This window comes from Dipodomys spectabilis, unplaced genomic scaffold, assembly GCF_019054845.1.
Source record: "Dipodomys spectabilis isolate Male_0828 unplaced genomic scaffold, ASM1905484v1 ptg000073l, whole genome shotgun sequence".
Lineage (NCBI taxonomy): Eukaryota > Metazoa > Chordata > Mammalia > Rodentia > Heteromyidae > Dipodomys > Dipodomys spectabilis.
In genome coordinates this window covers 7,044,343-7,061,551 of record NW_024870750.1, presented here as the reverse complement: position 1 = coordinate 7,061,551, position 17,209 = coordinate 7,044,343, and the positions used below count along the sequence as shown (strand labels likewise).

General features: G+C 37.0%; 1 protein-coding gene across 1 annotated transcript in view; it reads left to right on the top strand.

Annotated features, from left to right (window-relative positions):
* The window catches only part of Kcnh5 (potassium voltage-gated channel subfamily H member 5), a 261,532-nt gene that overhangs the window by 152,090 nt on the left and 92,233 nt on the right, over window positions 1-17,209 (top strand). Inside the window, exon 8 of the mRNA XM_042682565.1 lies at window positions 5,437-5,636. Coding sequence (XP_042538499.1) covers window positions 5,437-5,636 — 200 coding nt within the window. The remainder of the gene's footprint in view (window positions 1-5,436; window positions 5,637-17,209) is intronic.

The window sequence follows — 17,209 nt, the reverse complement described above, 5'->3', positions numbered from 1 at the left end:
TTGAAACTTGTTTCCTTTTTCTTTTCTTTTAAAATTATTCATGATTTTTATGTATTTTACCCTTTTTTCTTCCTTCTCTGACACCACAAATAGTTCATTATAATGCATTTTGTTCATCTATTATTTTTAATTAAAAATTTAAATTTACTTTATTGTTATTATAGAAGTAATATATAGAGGAATTACATTTATGTGAATTAGGTAATGAGTACATTTCCTTTCACACAGTATCTTCTGTTCCCTCACTTTCTTCCAGTCCCTCCCTCCCATCTCCACCCATGAGTTGTAGAGTTCACTTTCATCCATGTCCAGTGAGCTCCACTGCTATACTTTTTCACCCTTTTCCCTTAAAAGTTCTGTGCTCTTCCTTACACCCTCCCGAAGATTTACATGTGAGTACACCATTTGTAAGGTAAAGAAGACATAATTATAAAAAATTAAAAACTAAAAAAGAAATAAAAGGTCTTGTTTCCTTATTTATTATTATTTTTTAAATAAGGTTTTTATTGTGAAAATACTGTACAGAGGGGTTACAGTTACATGGAGCAAGGTAATGAGTACATTTCTTATCAAGCATTGTTGCCTCCTCTTTTGTTTTTCCCCTACCATCCCTTCCCTCCCACTTCTTCAACTACACTCCCCTTACTCCCTGCCTAAATTGTAAAGTTTCAACATAGCGTCTTGTTGCAATGGGTCCACCTGTATCCCTATTTAAACACTTTGTTTTTTCCCTTCCCCTCCCCAACTTATACCAGCATCAAATACAGTGAAAACAGGAGTTACACCGTTGGGGAGGGACATACAAAGCAACAAAGAAATCACACAGTACCTTATAAATACGTTAGAAACAATCGCAAGAAAGAAATTTTGGTGCCAGTTCTGCAGCTTGAACTCAGGGCCTTCCTGGGCATTATCCCTGAGTTTGTTTGCTCAAGGCTAATAATGTTCTACCAGTTGAGGTGCAGATCCACATATGGCTTTTCTTTTTCTCTTATTGTGGTTAACTGGAGGTTGAGTCTCATGGACTTTCCTGCGTGGGCTGGTTTTGAACTACAGTCCTCAGATCTAGCCTCCTGGGTAGCTAGGATTACAGGCATGAGCCACCAGCACCTGGCATTATTTTGAATGTTTGATACTCTGTTTTGCCTCTTTCTGTATAGCTATCTTTTCACATACTAATGTGGTTATTGTTTTGATGTTATATAAATGTTGTAAGCACCATGTTCACAATCTTAGGTCTTTCTGAATTTGTATGCATAGTTAATCCTACCAGTAAGTTTATACCTTTCAATGTTTTCATCTTACTAACATCTCTTCCTTTTAATCTGTCAGATCTGGTGGCAATAAATTCTTAGAGCTTTTACTTGCCTGGGAATGTCTTTATGTCTTTTTTAGTTCTGAAGGATAACTTTGCAATGTATAGTGTTTTTATTAGCGTTTTTTTCCCTGTGTCATGTGACCATCTCATCCTATGCCTTATCACTGCGAGGTTTCTTCTAGGAAGCCTGCTGTTGGGCAGTTGAAAAACCACAATGTGTTCACTGTTTTCTCTTGCTGTTTTGAGCATCTCCTCTTTGTATTTAACATTTGGGAGGTTGATTTTATCAGGTCTTGTGATAGATTTGATTAAACTGAGTTTGATTGTTGATCTTTGAGAGTTCTCATATGCTTTCCTCATTATTTTTAGCCTCCAGGTTCTCCTCCACCATCTTCCCAGAACTCCTTTCCTCATTATTTTTATCTGACTATATTTTCATTTAACCTTTCTTGAGCTTACAATTATTGCTTTTATTTGATTTATCAATGCTTCCTATCATACTTTTAAAAATCTCAATTCATGTACTTTCAAGCTCTATTGTTTCTTAAATTATTTCCGTCTTCAGTTTCTCTGATTAGATATTGAATTGTTACTGAATGTTTTCCTGAAGTTTGCTCAGTTTTGTTTACATAATTTTTAAATTCTCTAGGAGTTTGTACAGATTTATGATTTCATGCTTTTATCATCACTGTGGGTGGCACACACATCATGTGTCATCATAGGTTCCTGAAAGCTCTTAATGCTCATTGGCATGCAAGAATATCTGCATATTTGAAGGAGGAAGTATTTATTCCAGACTTCATAATTTTGCTTTGTTTATTCTTGTTTTAGAAATTGGAAGCAGGTTGCTTCTTTTCTCTGAGCTTGTGTTCATTGTAACTATTTTAGTAGTAAGTGACACTAGCTTCAGGTTTGCTACAAGTCCGCCATGGTTGCATTATCTCTAATGCCCAACACTATTGGGCATTTTGAGACCAATTTTTTTCTTTATTTTTTTTTATTGTCAAGGTGCTGTACAGAGGTGTTACAGTTACATAAGTAATAATACATTGATTGTCAAAGTTGTTACTCCTTCCCTCATTTTTCTCCTACAATCCCTCCCCTCAACTCCCCCAAGTTGTACAGATCATTTCCAACATATTGTCTTATGTATATCACTGTTGCATTGGTTCCCACCTTGTCCTTTGTCTCGCCAGTCTATTGTTCCCTTTTCCTTCCCTAACTCAGATATATATACAATACCAGGGTACCAAAATCAAATGCAGTGACATCAGGGGATATACCATAGGGGGAAGAACATGCAAAAGAAACAAGAAATCACATAGCACATTTTGTGATGCATTCATACTTGGTTTTATTCAGGATTGATCAAAAGGATGTCTAAGAAAGTATAGCTTCTTTTTTGTCATTCTTTTTTAAAAATTATTATTGTGAAAATACCACACAGAGGGGTTACAATTACATGGGCAAGATAGTGAGTACATTTCTTATCAAGCATTGGTTCCTCCTCACTGCAAGTCTTTGCCTAAGAGTAGGGTAAGCCCAAATATCTTGCCCATAGTGCCTGGCCTACCATCAGAGGCCACAGGATTCTGTCTCATACTTACTGTGGAGGCACTGAACATAGGTTCCTCAAAAACTACCTACCTCTTCTTCCCCCACTGGACAATCATTTGTTTCATATTGTGATTCCTAGGTACCCTGTATGCCACCACACAGTTTACCAGCACAAGCACAGGTCATATTTGCTGATGTGATATACTCAAGCTCAAGACTAGTGCAGCCAGCTAGAAGTGATTTTGGCTAGAATATCCATTCCATTAGGGCTTCGGGTCTCTACTTAGCACCAAGACCAGGTCAAGAAACCCTGTCAGTGAGCATCGGCCTATGGACAAGAACTATGGAAATCTCAGTGTTGGGTTTCCCTAGCCTGGCTCTGAGTTTCGACTAAGTTTTGCTTACTTTCCTGTCCTATTCTGCAAGTGATGGAACATTTCCCAACACTGTGTCCCTTGAGTTAGCGAATGGGGGTGATGGAAGAAAAGTCCTGTGGCACCAGGCTGCTTGCAGGCAGTGGTCTGAGATGCTACAGGAGTGGATTTTACCTTGGCAAGACTGTAATAAGTTTCAAGTCTAATGTCTAGATTTAATTTTCTCCTTCTCCTCTAAGCACAGTACACTGTTTGGAGTTGGAGAGGGTAGTCCTGGGAAATCCTTTTCATTCTGCTGAAACCAGGTACTGTTACCTTGTTTCCTTAGCTCTTGCAAAGGTGATTTTATGTGTGAAGGAATATTTATTCAGATAGATGTTTATTTATGGGACATTATTACCATCTTGCTCCACTTCTTTGTGTGGAAATTTGTTAAACAAGAAGGCAACAGTAAGTAAGATATTTCAGTAAATGCAGAATGTTATAATTATCTTAGAGAGCCGAGTTAAATACATCACAACAAGAGGCAGTTCTGTGACATTAATTGAAAATTTGTGAAAATTGGGCCTTCTTCCAAAACATGAGCCAGAACATCATCTCACACACTCTTAAAATGTCCATTATTTTAAAAACATATTTTCTCCTTATTTCTCTTTATGAAAACATGAAATTCTGTCCTTGCTAGATGGTTCTTCTAAATAATTATTTCTCTGTCATTCTTCGTATCAGTGATGGTGGAAGAGGGGCAGAAAGCCTGTGCTTTTTTTTTTCTTTTCAAATGTGAATATCCAAAGGCTTAAAGAGTTCCATTGAGAAATGTGGACATTATATTTCTACTTAATGTTGACCAAATATCATCTATTTCAAAAATTGTCCTGCATTGGTATGTAATTCCCCCAAAGAACAGTAGAAAAAAACTAAATGCTTGTAAAAACAATCAATTTCTGTTGTGAAATTACAATTTGTTATTCAGAAGATAACAATGGTGCTTGTAGAAACAAGTGATTTCTCCTGAATGGCATAATGGATCTGAAGTTGCTTCCACAGCTTGATTTTTGTGCCACTTTCATTAAATAGGACTTGCTTGATGAAACTGAAAGATGAATCAGCTCATGCTTTGCTTAGAGACATAAATTTTCAGGGTACAAGATGGAAATCATTGCTGCCTGGTTTTCAGTTTATTAGGAAGCATGTTCAGTTTAGACCAAACTCAACAACTTTTAAAGTGTTTTGATGTAGCAGGTCAGTGTTTATTAGCCTGGCCAGATTGGTTTGTAGAATTATGAATTCAGGATGGAGTAGCAGTCCTTTCTGCTCACAAATATTCTTGTGGATAAATAATAGTTGTCAGCAAGCTTTCTTTACTCTTAAAATGCTTGTAGTCACTAGACTACTGACAAGAGTTTAATAACTACAGGCATTCAGAGTTTTATTTCAACATTAACAAAGAATCTTTACTGGTACCAGAATTTGAACCCAAGGCATTCTGCTTGCTTGCTGGTGCTCTACCTCTTGACCCACACCTCCAACCTAGGTTTTTACTGACTATTTGGAGATGGAGTCTCACAGAATTTTCTGCCAGGCTGGATTTGGACTGTGATCCTTCAGATCTCCCTTGTGTAGCTGGGATTACAAATGTGAGCCACCGGCTCCCAGATTTTATTTAATCCCAATCCTAATTATCCCCCAAATAGCCTGAAAATTTGTCTCCAGTCCCTATATTGCTGATGTTCTATCAAAAATATTTATAACAAGAGAAGAACTCCAAAAGTTGGTAGGAGTTAAGTCATAAGAAGGTGTACACATGTTAAATCCCAGACATTAATCCCTGGAAAATTTCCAGTTGATTAAATTCAGAAGTGCAAGACTGGAGGCTAACTTTAATTATAAGGCTAGATTATACATATTTGCATCATTTGATTCCCTATGGGCTATTTTAACCATTCTTTTAAAACCACCATTTTAACCATGGTTAGTCATGTTGGCTAGAGCGATGCCTTGCTCCTAGCATCATCTGGATGATTCCGAGTGACTAGCAGGTTCTAGATAGGATCCGACGAGTTTCATAGGCAGCAACAACTGTAAGTTTATGAAGACGTTGCTATCAAGTGCATCCTGATTTAGTCAATTTTGTATGTTTTTTCTCGCAGGATATTTATTTTATTTTCATCATTTCTTCTCTTTCAGCTCTTCTTTATGCAACTATTTTTGGAAATGTTACCACAATTTTCCAGCAAATGTATGCCAACACCAATCGATACCATGAAATGCTAAATAATGTTCGGGACTTCCTAAAACTCTATCAGGTCCCCAAAGGCCTTAGTGAACGAGTCATGGATTATATCGTTTCTACATGGTCCATGTCAAAAGGCATTGACACAGAGAAGGTATGGCTTATTATTATTACTGTTATTATTCATTTACTAATTCTTCTATATCTTCTATCTACTTCTACTTCTTTGTACTATATCTTATATCTACTATATCTTCATGTGTGTGTTAACTTTCCCAGTTAATATGTTGCTCGGACAATTGCTTTGTAAATGTTACTTTGTGTTTTGTATGTGACATTTCAATCAATCATATTTATTGAGTGCTTAGAAGGTGCAAAGCACTCAACAATTAATCATCAATTAGTACCAGACATTATAATCAATTTAGAAATTGTGGTTCCTGAAAATAAGTAATTATGCCATTTCCCTAGAACACTCTCATTACCACTTACAGTGATTTGTTGTATTCCTCTTAAAACTCTGAGAATGCTGGCGTTTCTCCTGATGAATCATAGTTTTGATTTTCCCATTTTTTTGTCCATTTAAAAATCAGAAAGAAACTTTCTTCCTATCAACAGAAATTTTATGTGTCTTTGGTGATATCTTTCACTTAAATTTCTCCCCTTTCCATGTTTTATAAAGCACTAAAAGTTTTTGTCTACTTGGCCTGACATTCATCCATCAAAGGGATACTTCTCTTGCCTATTATTTGTCATCTCCATTTTTTCTTTGTGTTTTTATGGAACGGTTGTTCACTTTTTCCACCTATTTCATATTTGGGATGAGAGCAAAAATGATAAGATTTCTAATTTCTTACACCCAACTGACTTGCATCAAATACAGGAGATGATAACAAGAGCTTATACATTGCTTTAGAGAAAACCACTCTGGTGCTATTTAACTTTGTAAGCAAAAAGAAAAGAGACTATGCTTTTCACTTACTGAATTTTGACGTAATAGTCAACTGACACAATACCTTCCTTGCCTTTTTTTTCCCGTTGGTATAGGGGCTTGAACTCAGAGCCTGGGAACTGTCCCTGAGTGTCTTTGTATTCAAAGCTAGTGCTCTACCCACTCGAGCCAAGTACCACTTCCAGCTTTTTCTGAGTAGTTTATTGGACTTTCCTGCTTGAGCTGGCTTTAAACTGTGATACTCAGATATTTGCCTCCTGAGTAGCTAGGATTACAGGCATGAACAACCCGTGCCTAGCATCCTTGCATTTTTTTTAAAAACAAGTTTGTAATTTTAACTTTTTGGTGTGGACGTGTAGGGTATTTTTTAAAAGACCTGCCCAACTAGCATCTTTCTGTGTTAAAGAGATAAGAGCAAATGACCAAAGACAATGTTTATTTATGGAAACTTCATAACACAACAAGAAAGTTGTTACAAGCCAGACCAGGGTTTGTTAGGACCAGATGGTAGAAGGGAGGTTTGGGGAATAGATATGAAATGTAAGAACTGAGGAGCAGAATCTGAGGGGGTGAAAGTGAGATGCCTGGGGGGTGAGAGAGATAAATCATGAAAAAGACCAGAGTTGTTCCTCTTTTAACATTTTACACAATACAGTAGAAATTTTGCAGTGATATGCATGACAAGGGGGAAAATTGCAAACTATATTGCTATGAAATTTGATTTCCTGAGTCAATGGATGGATAACAGGAAAAGGATCCAAATTAAAAGCAGAATGTTCTCCTGGTGACAGAATCATAGAATTTAAGGATGCCCATTGAAATCCACATGAAGTATAACTGAGATGAAGAGGCCGGCAACCTGCTTTGTCAGTCCTATGCTGGCTAATAGAGAGCATCAGTGAGAAGATGCAATGATGCCCTTTGATGCATTTGAAAAGAGCTCAGTGGCCGGGGTGTAGGCCACAGGGTTATAGTCTCTATATTTTCAGATCTTGGGATGTTTCAAGAATTGAGCTAACACAATTTTACTCCATCTCCTTTGGAGGAGACTGCCTCAGCTGTGTGTTTCACAATCCAGTGAGGGTTGTAGCCCACGGGCATGGAGGAAGACTGAAGATGCACATGCCATGCATCTGCTAATAGTTTTCTTTTTTTGGTAATCCTGAACTTAGGACCTTACACTTGATAGATAAGCACTGTATCTCTTGAGCCTGGCCCATGTCCTTTTTACATGAGTTGTTTTTCTTGTAAAGTCTTTGGGGAAAATAAAAGAAGGTATTGCTGGGCACTGGTGGCCAGCTAGGAATGTAGACAATCCTAGCTACTCCAGAGGCTGAGATCTGAGGATCACAGTTTGAAAGTAGTCCAAGCAGGAAAGTCTGTGGGATGTTTATCTCCAATTAGCCACCAGGAAACCTGAAGTGGAGCTCTGGTTCCAAGTGGTCAAGTGCTAGCCTTGAGCTCAGGGATAGCACCCTAATTTCAAGCCCCATGACTAATCTCTCCCCACTAAAAGAAATTAATGAGAATTGCACAAAGGGTATTCACTGTAGTATTTTGCACGTATATGCATTGTACGCTGATCCCCTATCCCATTGCATTGTACCAACTTTTAGAAGTTGTTTCGTGGCATCTTCATGTATAGACACACTGTGTTTCAGTATTGTTCACTGCCTTCCTTCCTCATCATTTGCTTTCCCTCTCTCTCCTCACCCCCTAAAGAGTCCTACAATTATTCCCACACTTTCCTTTGTATCTCTCTCTATCTCTACACATACATATATATGTATATATATATATGTTATCTCTAGAGACACATATGAGACAAAGCATGTAACCTTTGTCCTTCTGAACCTGGCTTGTTTACATGACAATAATCTCTAATTCTAACCATTTTCCTGCAAATGACATTATTTTTTTCTTCTTTATAGCTACATATTGCTCTATTTTTTTTATAGGTTCTCCATTTTACTTACTCATTTTGTCAGCTAAAAGGCACCTAGGCTGATTCACAGCTTGACTATGCAGGTAGTGCTGTAGTAACCATGGGTGTGCCAGTGCCTTCATTGTATCTGACTTATATTCCTACCAAGTTATGCCCCAGAGTGGTATTGTCAGCTCTATTTTTAGTATTGTGAGGATCCTTCATACTGCTTTCCATGGTGGTTACCCTAACTTACATTCCCACCAACAGTGCATAAGGGTTTCTTTCCCCCAATTTCCTCCTCAAGAATTTTCTGTTTCCTTGAAGATTGCCACTCTGATTGGGGTGAAATTAAATCTCAGTGTTGTTTTGGTATTCATTTCCTTTATGGTCAGAGATGCTCAACATTTCTTCATGTAAGAATTGGCCAATTGTAATTCCTTTTTCAAGAATTATCCCTAATTCTTTTGCCCATTTAGTAAAGAGGGGTTGTTTTGGACTTTAGCTTTTTGAGATCCCTCTATATTCTAGTTATTAACCCCTCCTCAGATGCATAGCTGGCAAAAATTTCCTCACATTCTGTAGGTTGTCTCTTCAGTCTAGTGACTGTTTCCTTTGCCGTGTAGAAGATTTGTAATACCATTTTTTGATCTTTGTTCTTTTTTGTTGAGTTACTCAGGAAGTTGTTTTCTATGCTTATATCTGCCAATGTTTTCTCTTAGCTTTCACATGATAGTTTCAGAGTTTCAAGTGTTACATCAATGTTTCATAGTTTTTTGGTAGAGTTCTTTCACTTCTTTAGCTAAAATAATTCCTAGTTATTGAAGTATCCCAACTTCCAGGGGCTGGTGGGACTCGAACCCACAATCTATGAAAGGAGTCACCAACATTCAGTCAATAGGGCTAGGAATCATTTAATAGCCACGGCAGCTGCCCCTCGCTATACCAAGACAGTGAAGAACAGCAATGCAGCTCAAAATGGGGTAGGCTTAAAAGGAAAAAAACAGCAAAGGGGTCACTCACAGGTGGCCAGTGATAGTTTCCCAATTGGCAAAGAGGCAAGTTCCAGAAGCAGTTAGTGATTACAAAATAGCGATTACAATTCCAGTCATTCCAGTAGACAAGGCAATAAGTCACAAGGCAATGTTCTTTCCCCAATTTCCCTTTTTTTCACTTCTCAGTTTGGGGTTTAGTTCATATTGACCAGAACACATTCCAGACTTCTTACTTATCACATCCCAAATCAAACCACCTTCAGGGTTTTCTGGCTCTTTCTGTATTCCATTATTATTTACCAAATTCTAGTAACCGGGTGTTTAAATTCACCAATTTACTACTAGCCTTTATCTTTGGAATTTCTCCTTTTAATGACTAGCCTGGAGTTTTTCTCTCCAGGGAGATCCTGCCTTTCAAGTTTGGCTCTATCCTTACTCACATTGCAAATTTCAGTAAATGCCAGGTCTCAGTTTGTTCCATTCCTAGGATCTGTACTTATGTTTCTCAGGTTACCTGGGACTTGTTTATCCCAGTTAAATTTTATTCTTCCTTGGTCTAATTGATACTCTATTTGTTTAATTTAACCTGGTTCTAACAGCTATTTTATTGTCTTAGAGAATAGTGTGAAGAGGATTGTTTTCTGATTTTTTTTTCTCCGCTTATTAACCAGCAAAGTGACAGGTTGAAGGCCATGAAGTGATAGATTACTATCCATGAGCAGGAACGCTGAATGAGAACACAAGCCTCCTGAGTTCAATCCCTGATAGCAGGGAAAAAAAAAAAAGAAGAGAATGAGGGGATTGGACACCCTCATTTAAAATAGTTCCTAATTTTAGAGGAAATGATTTCAGTTTTTTACTGTTTAATATAATGCTGGCTGTAGGTTTCTCTCTCTCTCTCTCTCTCTCTCTCTCTCACACACACACACACACACACACACACGCCTGCATGCAGGAACTCTTTTTTATTCCAATTTTTTTTCCCCAGAACATTTATTATTAAAGCATGTTGACTTTTGTCCAGGAACAGTCCTCAGCCATTTCTGCTGTAATTAATTTTCCTGTCAGTTCTTGAGATTTTTTTGCTTGGGTTGGCATGTTCCAGGATCCTCACAAGTAGTTGAGATGACGGTGCATGCCACCTCGCTGAGATTTTTTTTTTTTGGATGAGATCTTGTTTACTTTTTGCTTTGCTTGTGTTGATCTCAAAGTGCAATCCTCTTGATCTCCACCTCCTGAGCGGCTGAGATTACAGATATGAGCCACTGCTCTCAGACTATTTGCTGCTTTTTGGAGTGATGGTTTTGCTTAGTCATCATTTGTGGTTGTAGCAATTAACTTTTGATTTATAAAGTTATCAGGGAAAATGAGGTAGTAGGAAAATATGTACAGTATTTAATATGTAGAGTATTTAATAATATGTAGTATTTAAGGTAAAATAGAAATGCAATTTCTTTCATATACTTAATATATTAAATAGGTTAGCTTCTGAATAAGAAAAATATTGCTATGATATCTGGGCAGCGAATCATTTTGCTTACTTAAAAATTTTTGCATTTTGCCTACTTAAAAAATTTTATGATCCATAGGAGTGGTTGACAAAGGCTCAATAGCTATGTGCATATGGTCATATAAAATAATATTTTATGAAATGAACTCCGAGAAAAAGAAATGAGACATTTTTTTCTTAGTTGCCGTTGTTGCTGTTTTTTCCTTTTGTCTAGTTTGTTACTATTTGGGAGGGTAAGGGGAGTGCAGAAAAGGTGGAAGAAATAGTGAACAAATACACCAGTGATGCTCACTAGACATTGGAAAATGAAGTGCTGATCAAGTATGTGGGGATAGGAGGGAAAAATGGAGAGAGCAAGGCGAGGGGAGACATGGTTGTACTCATGACCTGACTCATGTAATTGCAACCTCTCTGAATATCAACTCTACAAAATAAAAATAAAAATACATTAAAAATTTTAAGAACACATTATAATGGTACATAATTATGGGTACAATGTGATATTTTAGTACATCCACATAATGCAAACTGATCAAATCAGAGTAATTCACATTGTAATCTTTTTGCCTTCATCATTCCTCTCTCTCTCTCTTTTTCTCTCTCTCTTTTTCGCTCATTCTCTCTCTCTCCCTCTATTTGGTTAGTATGGGGCTTGAACTCAGGGCCTAGGCACTGTCCCTGAGCTTTTTTGCTCAAGGCCAGTGCTTTACAACTTTAAGCCATAGCACCACTTCTGGTTTTTCTGGTGGTTAATTAGAGATAAGAGTCTCATTGGCTTTCCTGCTGGGACTGGCTTCAAACTTTGATCCTTTGATCCTTAGATTTCAGCCTCCTGAGTAGCAAGGATTATAAGTGTGTGCTACTGAGGTCTAGCTCTTTTTATTTCTTTATGTTTAGAGTCTTCAATGTCCTCTTTTCTAATCTATCATAGAATCTATAATGATATTTGTCAGCTATATCACTGTGTAGAACAGTAAGATTTACTCCTTTTAACTGTGCAAATGATTGGAATGACAGTTCCCAGAAGAAGAGATCTGTCTGGCCAACAGATGAATGAAAATATGCTGAGTGACATTAGTTTTTAGCAAAATGCAAAACTATGGTGAGATACTGTGTCACCCCAGTTAGGATTACTATTGTCAAAGAGGCAGAAAATAAGAAATGCCAGTGAGGATATGGAGGACGTAGAATGTGTTTTCACTGTTGTTGGCAGTGTGAATTCATGCAGCTGCTACTGAGGACAGTATGGAAGTTGATACAAATACTAAGAATAGATCTTAAGATGATCCAGTGTTTGATCCATCCGTCTCACTTCTGGGGACATAGAAAATGAAATGAAAGCATTGTAGCCAAGAAACACTGAACACCCATGTTTACTGCAGCACTATTCATAACAGCCAAGATATGGAATCAGCTTACATGCCTATCAACAGATGTTTAGAAAGAACAGACTGTATAAACAATGGGCTGCTTTTCAGTCATTAACAACAGAATGACATCTTGCCACATGCAGCAAAATGGATGGAGCTGGGAGACATATCAAGCAAAGTTAAGTCAGAAGACAGCATATGTAGAAGCCAAGAAAAGTAGATTTGAATACATAATGGAGATTACTGAAGATTAAGAAGGGTAGGCACAGCAGCGGGAAAAGAGGATGGATTAGGTTACTGGTACCAAAACACAGGGTTGTTTTTGACGAGTAGGAAAAGCAAATTTAAATAACTGTGACAAATAATCAAAAGTTTTCATTGTAAGACGTCTAAAGCTTATTCCTTGACTATTGATTTCCTTTAGCCCACTAAAAAACCTCCACTCAGTTGCATAAAAACAAGTGAAGGAAGAAAAGACACATGCCAAATTCTGGGCCTGCAAAGGTGTAGAGATTCCTAGTAATTATATTTTCTGTCTGGCTATACCTTAAAATGCTTCCTAAGCTACACATCCGATGTTTTACTGAACAAGAGGAAAATTAAAATGCCATCCATACCTCTGATTTAAATAGAATCTAACAAGAATGTGCCAGTTCACACATTCAGTTATTTAAGCAGTGCTTGGTATACGAAACATGTAATTTTAAAATACAATAATAAAGTGCTTAAGATATAAACAAAACAATTAGGAAACAAAGCAGTGACTGGAAATAGGATCTAAAAACTAGATTTCACTATAGATAGGAACTCAATATAAGTAAAAATTGTAAAGTTGAAATGTATGTATTGTTCAGTATGATTATAAGATAAGCTAAAAACTTATAAGGAAATTTTCATGAATCTTCTTCTGTTGCCTAACATGAATAGCAGGAGAACTAAGAATCAAATGAGAGGAATGGCCATGAAATATTAGAGGAAGTATGTAGATGTATTTCCTTTCCTTGTACATATGAACCAGTATGCAACAATGCAACTGGTAGAGATCTGGCTAAATGTAAAACCTTTCACACATACACCTACACACAAAAAGCCCTATGAATATTAAAACAGGTCAAGTATTTGTACCAAATAGTACAGTGAACAGTCAATTACCTTAACATACAAACTGACTTTATAAATCAGTAAGAATTAGACTGCCTGGTGAGTTAATTTCTCGAAGACAAAAATGTAAATCACTAATGCATGTTCAAAAATCCCTCTTTTGGAAGTGGCGCTGTGGCTCAAGTGGTAGAGCATTTGCCTTGAGCTGAAGAGCTGAGGGCCAGCGCCCAGGCCCAGAGTTCAAGCCCCATGACCCCCTCCCACTCCCACAAATCCCTTTTTTCAGTTATAACCATATCAACTGAAACAGCAAGAAGTCTTTTTTTTTTTTTTTGGTGGCACTGAGGGTTTGAATTCAGATCCTCCCCTAGGCTGGCACTCTACTGTGGAGCCAGGCCTCCAGTGTTCTTTTTCCCTAGTCATTTTTAGGCTAAAATCTAGCTTCTTGCCCAGGAATGTGCCTGAGCTGTGCTATACATACTTCAGGTTTTGCATCATTGCTGGAATCCTAAGCACATGCCACTATATCCTGGTTCCTCTCTATGGAGAGGAAGTCACATGGATTTTCCTACCCAGGCTTCTCTAGCACCTTGATCTTCCCAATCTCAGCCTCCCAGGTATCTTGGGCTAACATGTGTATACCACTGTGCCTAACTATGGTTGAGAAGGTGTCTGATGAACATTTTTTGCCTGGGTTGGCCTCAAATCATATTCTTCCCACAAAGTTTTATGTCCAATGGACAAAGACATCACCCAGTCATAGACATTGCCTAGTCTTAGCAAAGGCTGTAATGACGGAGCTGTTGTATAATTCTGGAAGGTGTTTGAATGGATAGAATATTTCTTGAAAGTAATTTACTAAGATAATGTGCATTGGGGGAGGGAGGTAGTATCTTAAAGCTCAGTCGTGTACCTCTTCCCTTTTTCTGTCTACATGCATTTATTTCTTCAGTGGTACGGTCTCATCTCATGACTTTGACATGTGCTAACAATACCCCAAATATACATGTTCATCTTGTACCTGTTCCTCAGCTAGAGGTTCCTCTAACTGCCTACTCATGTCCAATGAAATTGTCCCAAATTAGGCTCCTGATCTTCTAAAAAGCTGTTCTACAGACGTCTTACCCAAGCGGTCAAAGGAAACTCAACCCTTCAGTTGCTTAGGACAACGCCCTGGACATTTAAACCTCCATCAGATCCTTTCAACTCTAACTACAGTTTTTATCACCTACTTTGCTGTTGCCTGGTCCATGTTACCAGCATGTCCTACCTAAGTGTTTTTACACATCACCTAGTTGGTCCGTGCCTCTAGCTTTACTGTCTTATTATCTGTTCTCAAATGAGTATCTAATCAATGTAACAAAGTGTTTATCTGTCTATTCATTGTCCGTTTGCCCATCTGCTGTCTGTGTCTATCTTTCTATCCACAGAAACAGTCATAAGAAAGCTTTCTACAGATCTATTGATATGTCTTTCTAGCTAGCCACTTATACACTTATCTGTGCTTCAGGCATTTGAAACTTAAAATACAATTAAAGAAATACTAAAATGAAAGATTGATGAAAGTAATTACAAACTTAGTAACTATAGTCATAGTACTAGAATTATGGATGTACCTTTTAGGGTGGAGCTTTACTGGAATCTGAATTCTAATGATTATCTAACAGTTAATATTAAACTCATCTAATCCTGCTATTACTTCATCTTACTGTATTTGTTATTGCACATTTCACTGATGGTGTCTTTTCATTATTTTTAACTTTTTATTTTTTAGTGTTCAAATGGTTCTATGTGGAGGTTCCAATTTAACATGTCCAATGCTCCTTGATTAAAGTCACCTCTTCTATTATTCTCCCACATTCCCTTAGCCACCCTCTTACCCCTAGGTGTTATATCTACAGATTCAGTGCAATACCCATCAAAATCCTATTATCATTCTTCTGTAACAGAGAGAAACAATCCCAAAATTCATATGGAACTATAAAACAACCCAAATAGCGAAAGTACTTCTGAGCAAAAAGTACAAGGCTGGAGGTATCACAATTCCAGTCCTTCAAACTTTTTATTGTTAGAAGATTAAATTTATACTGAAATAAAAAGAAACAATGTCTGCTTTCAGGTTTCTCTTCTGGGTTAGTTCTAAAACAGTGATTTTTTTTTTCTCTCCCAAGTACAATGGGATTTAATGATGCATTGCAGTTAATTAGAGAAAAACCTTTACTGCAATTACTGGGATTTCCTTCTATCTTTTCCACGTATTTAGGTTTATGGATTTTTGGATTTCACTTTAACCCACAGCAAATTAATCATTATGATTTAATTCAGGCTTAATTTGTTTTCTATGAATAATGTTTTCTTGAATACAATTGCAGCATCAAAAACTGTACTGATGGGAAGACATCATTTCCATAATGAAAGTTTGTTTTAGGGAATATGGATTTTTTTTATATAGAATAATACCTTGGTTTATTTCAGTTGACAATGTTTTATTGACTATTAACTAATACAGTTGCTTTTGATTCTTTTAAAAGTTAATAACTAGGGGCTGGAAAGGTGGCTCAGTAATAGAATGCTTGCCTTGCATGCATGAGGCCCTGGGTTTGATTCCTCAGCACCACATAAGCAGAAAAAGCAGGAAAAAATGGAGGTATGGCTCAAGTGGTAGAACGCTAGTATTGAACTGAAGAGCTGAGAGTTAGTGCCCAGGCCCAGAGTTCAGGCCCCATGACCGAAAAAAAAAAAGTTAATAACCAAATCCATTCTCTGGGCTATGCTAATATTCTGTGTACCTAGAAGACTGAGAAGTAGGTGGAATGAGAGGATTTTAAGGGAAAGAAGAGATTATGGGAAAAAATAGAAAGGATGACGTTAAAGCTCAGAAAATCTACCCTGCAGTTTGAAATAACTTTGCTGGGAAATAATTCAACTGAAATAAGTGGTAAGGGACTTTAATTTTAGCTTAGGGACCATGCAAAAATGTAAAATTTGAATAATATTGTATAGATGGCATATTTCTCAATATTTCCCCCAGCTTATTTTATAGAATGAAGTGTAAATATTACTTTTATTTTCCATTCTCACTGTTTTTGTTTCACCCTAACAAGTAGCTTGAAAGAAATCAGTAGAAAAAAGTCTTTGGTCCTTATTTTTGTTTTATGTGTTTTATGTAAGCCTAAAATGCTTGTGGGAAGAGACTATGAAATAAAATGTCTGGCACATTTATACAAAACTTTCTGATAGAATTATGCCTGTAGAATTTAAACAAATTGAGACTTGAATGTTTTAGGATTTTAGATTATTTTTAAATCAAACCTACTAGAGTTGTAAATTATAACTTCAGTCTGTTCCTTAATGTGAGAAGGGACCTTTGTTAGAGCCACATGAGTCTCTTATGTGTACCCACTGAAGTAATTTGGAGCAAACATTTAGAGTTATTATTTGCGTTTATCTTTCCTAGCTGGCCTGTATACCTTACCTGAGAAGGTAGATTTTATCTGCAATTCCAAATTTTCATTTCATGTCAGAAGTTAAACAATACTTAAGGGCTTATTAGAAATATTATGGCCCAACAAAACGTTAATATTTTTCTATAGTGAAAATTTCCAACACTATGAATGATTGAAACATTTTGCACATCAAATATTAGGCAGTATTATTTTCCTGTAGTAATGATGAAGAATGGGGCATTAAGTTAAATCTGAATGACTCGTCTCTAGGAAGAAGATTTGGTATAAAATCATGTCTTGTATTATGCTGCAATTACTTCAGTAGGTGCCGTCTGGTTTGTGTTTTGTTTTCTTGTCACTTTCCCATTAGCCTCTTAGGAAGACAGACTCGTTCAGTAGTCATGGTACAGGAATGTGAAGAAGGAACAG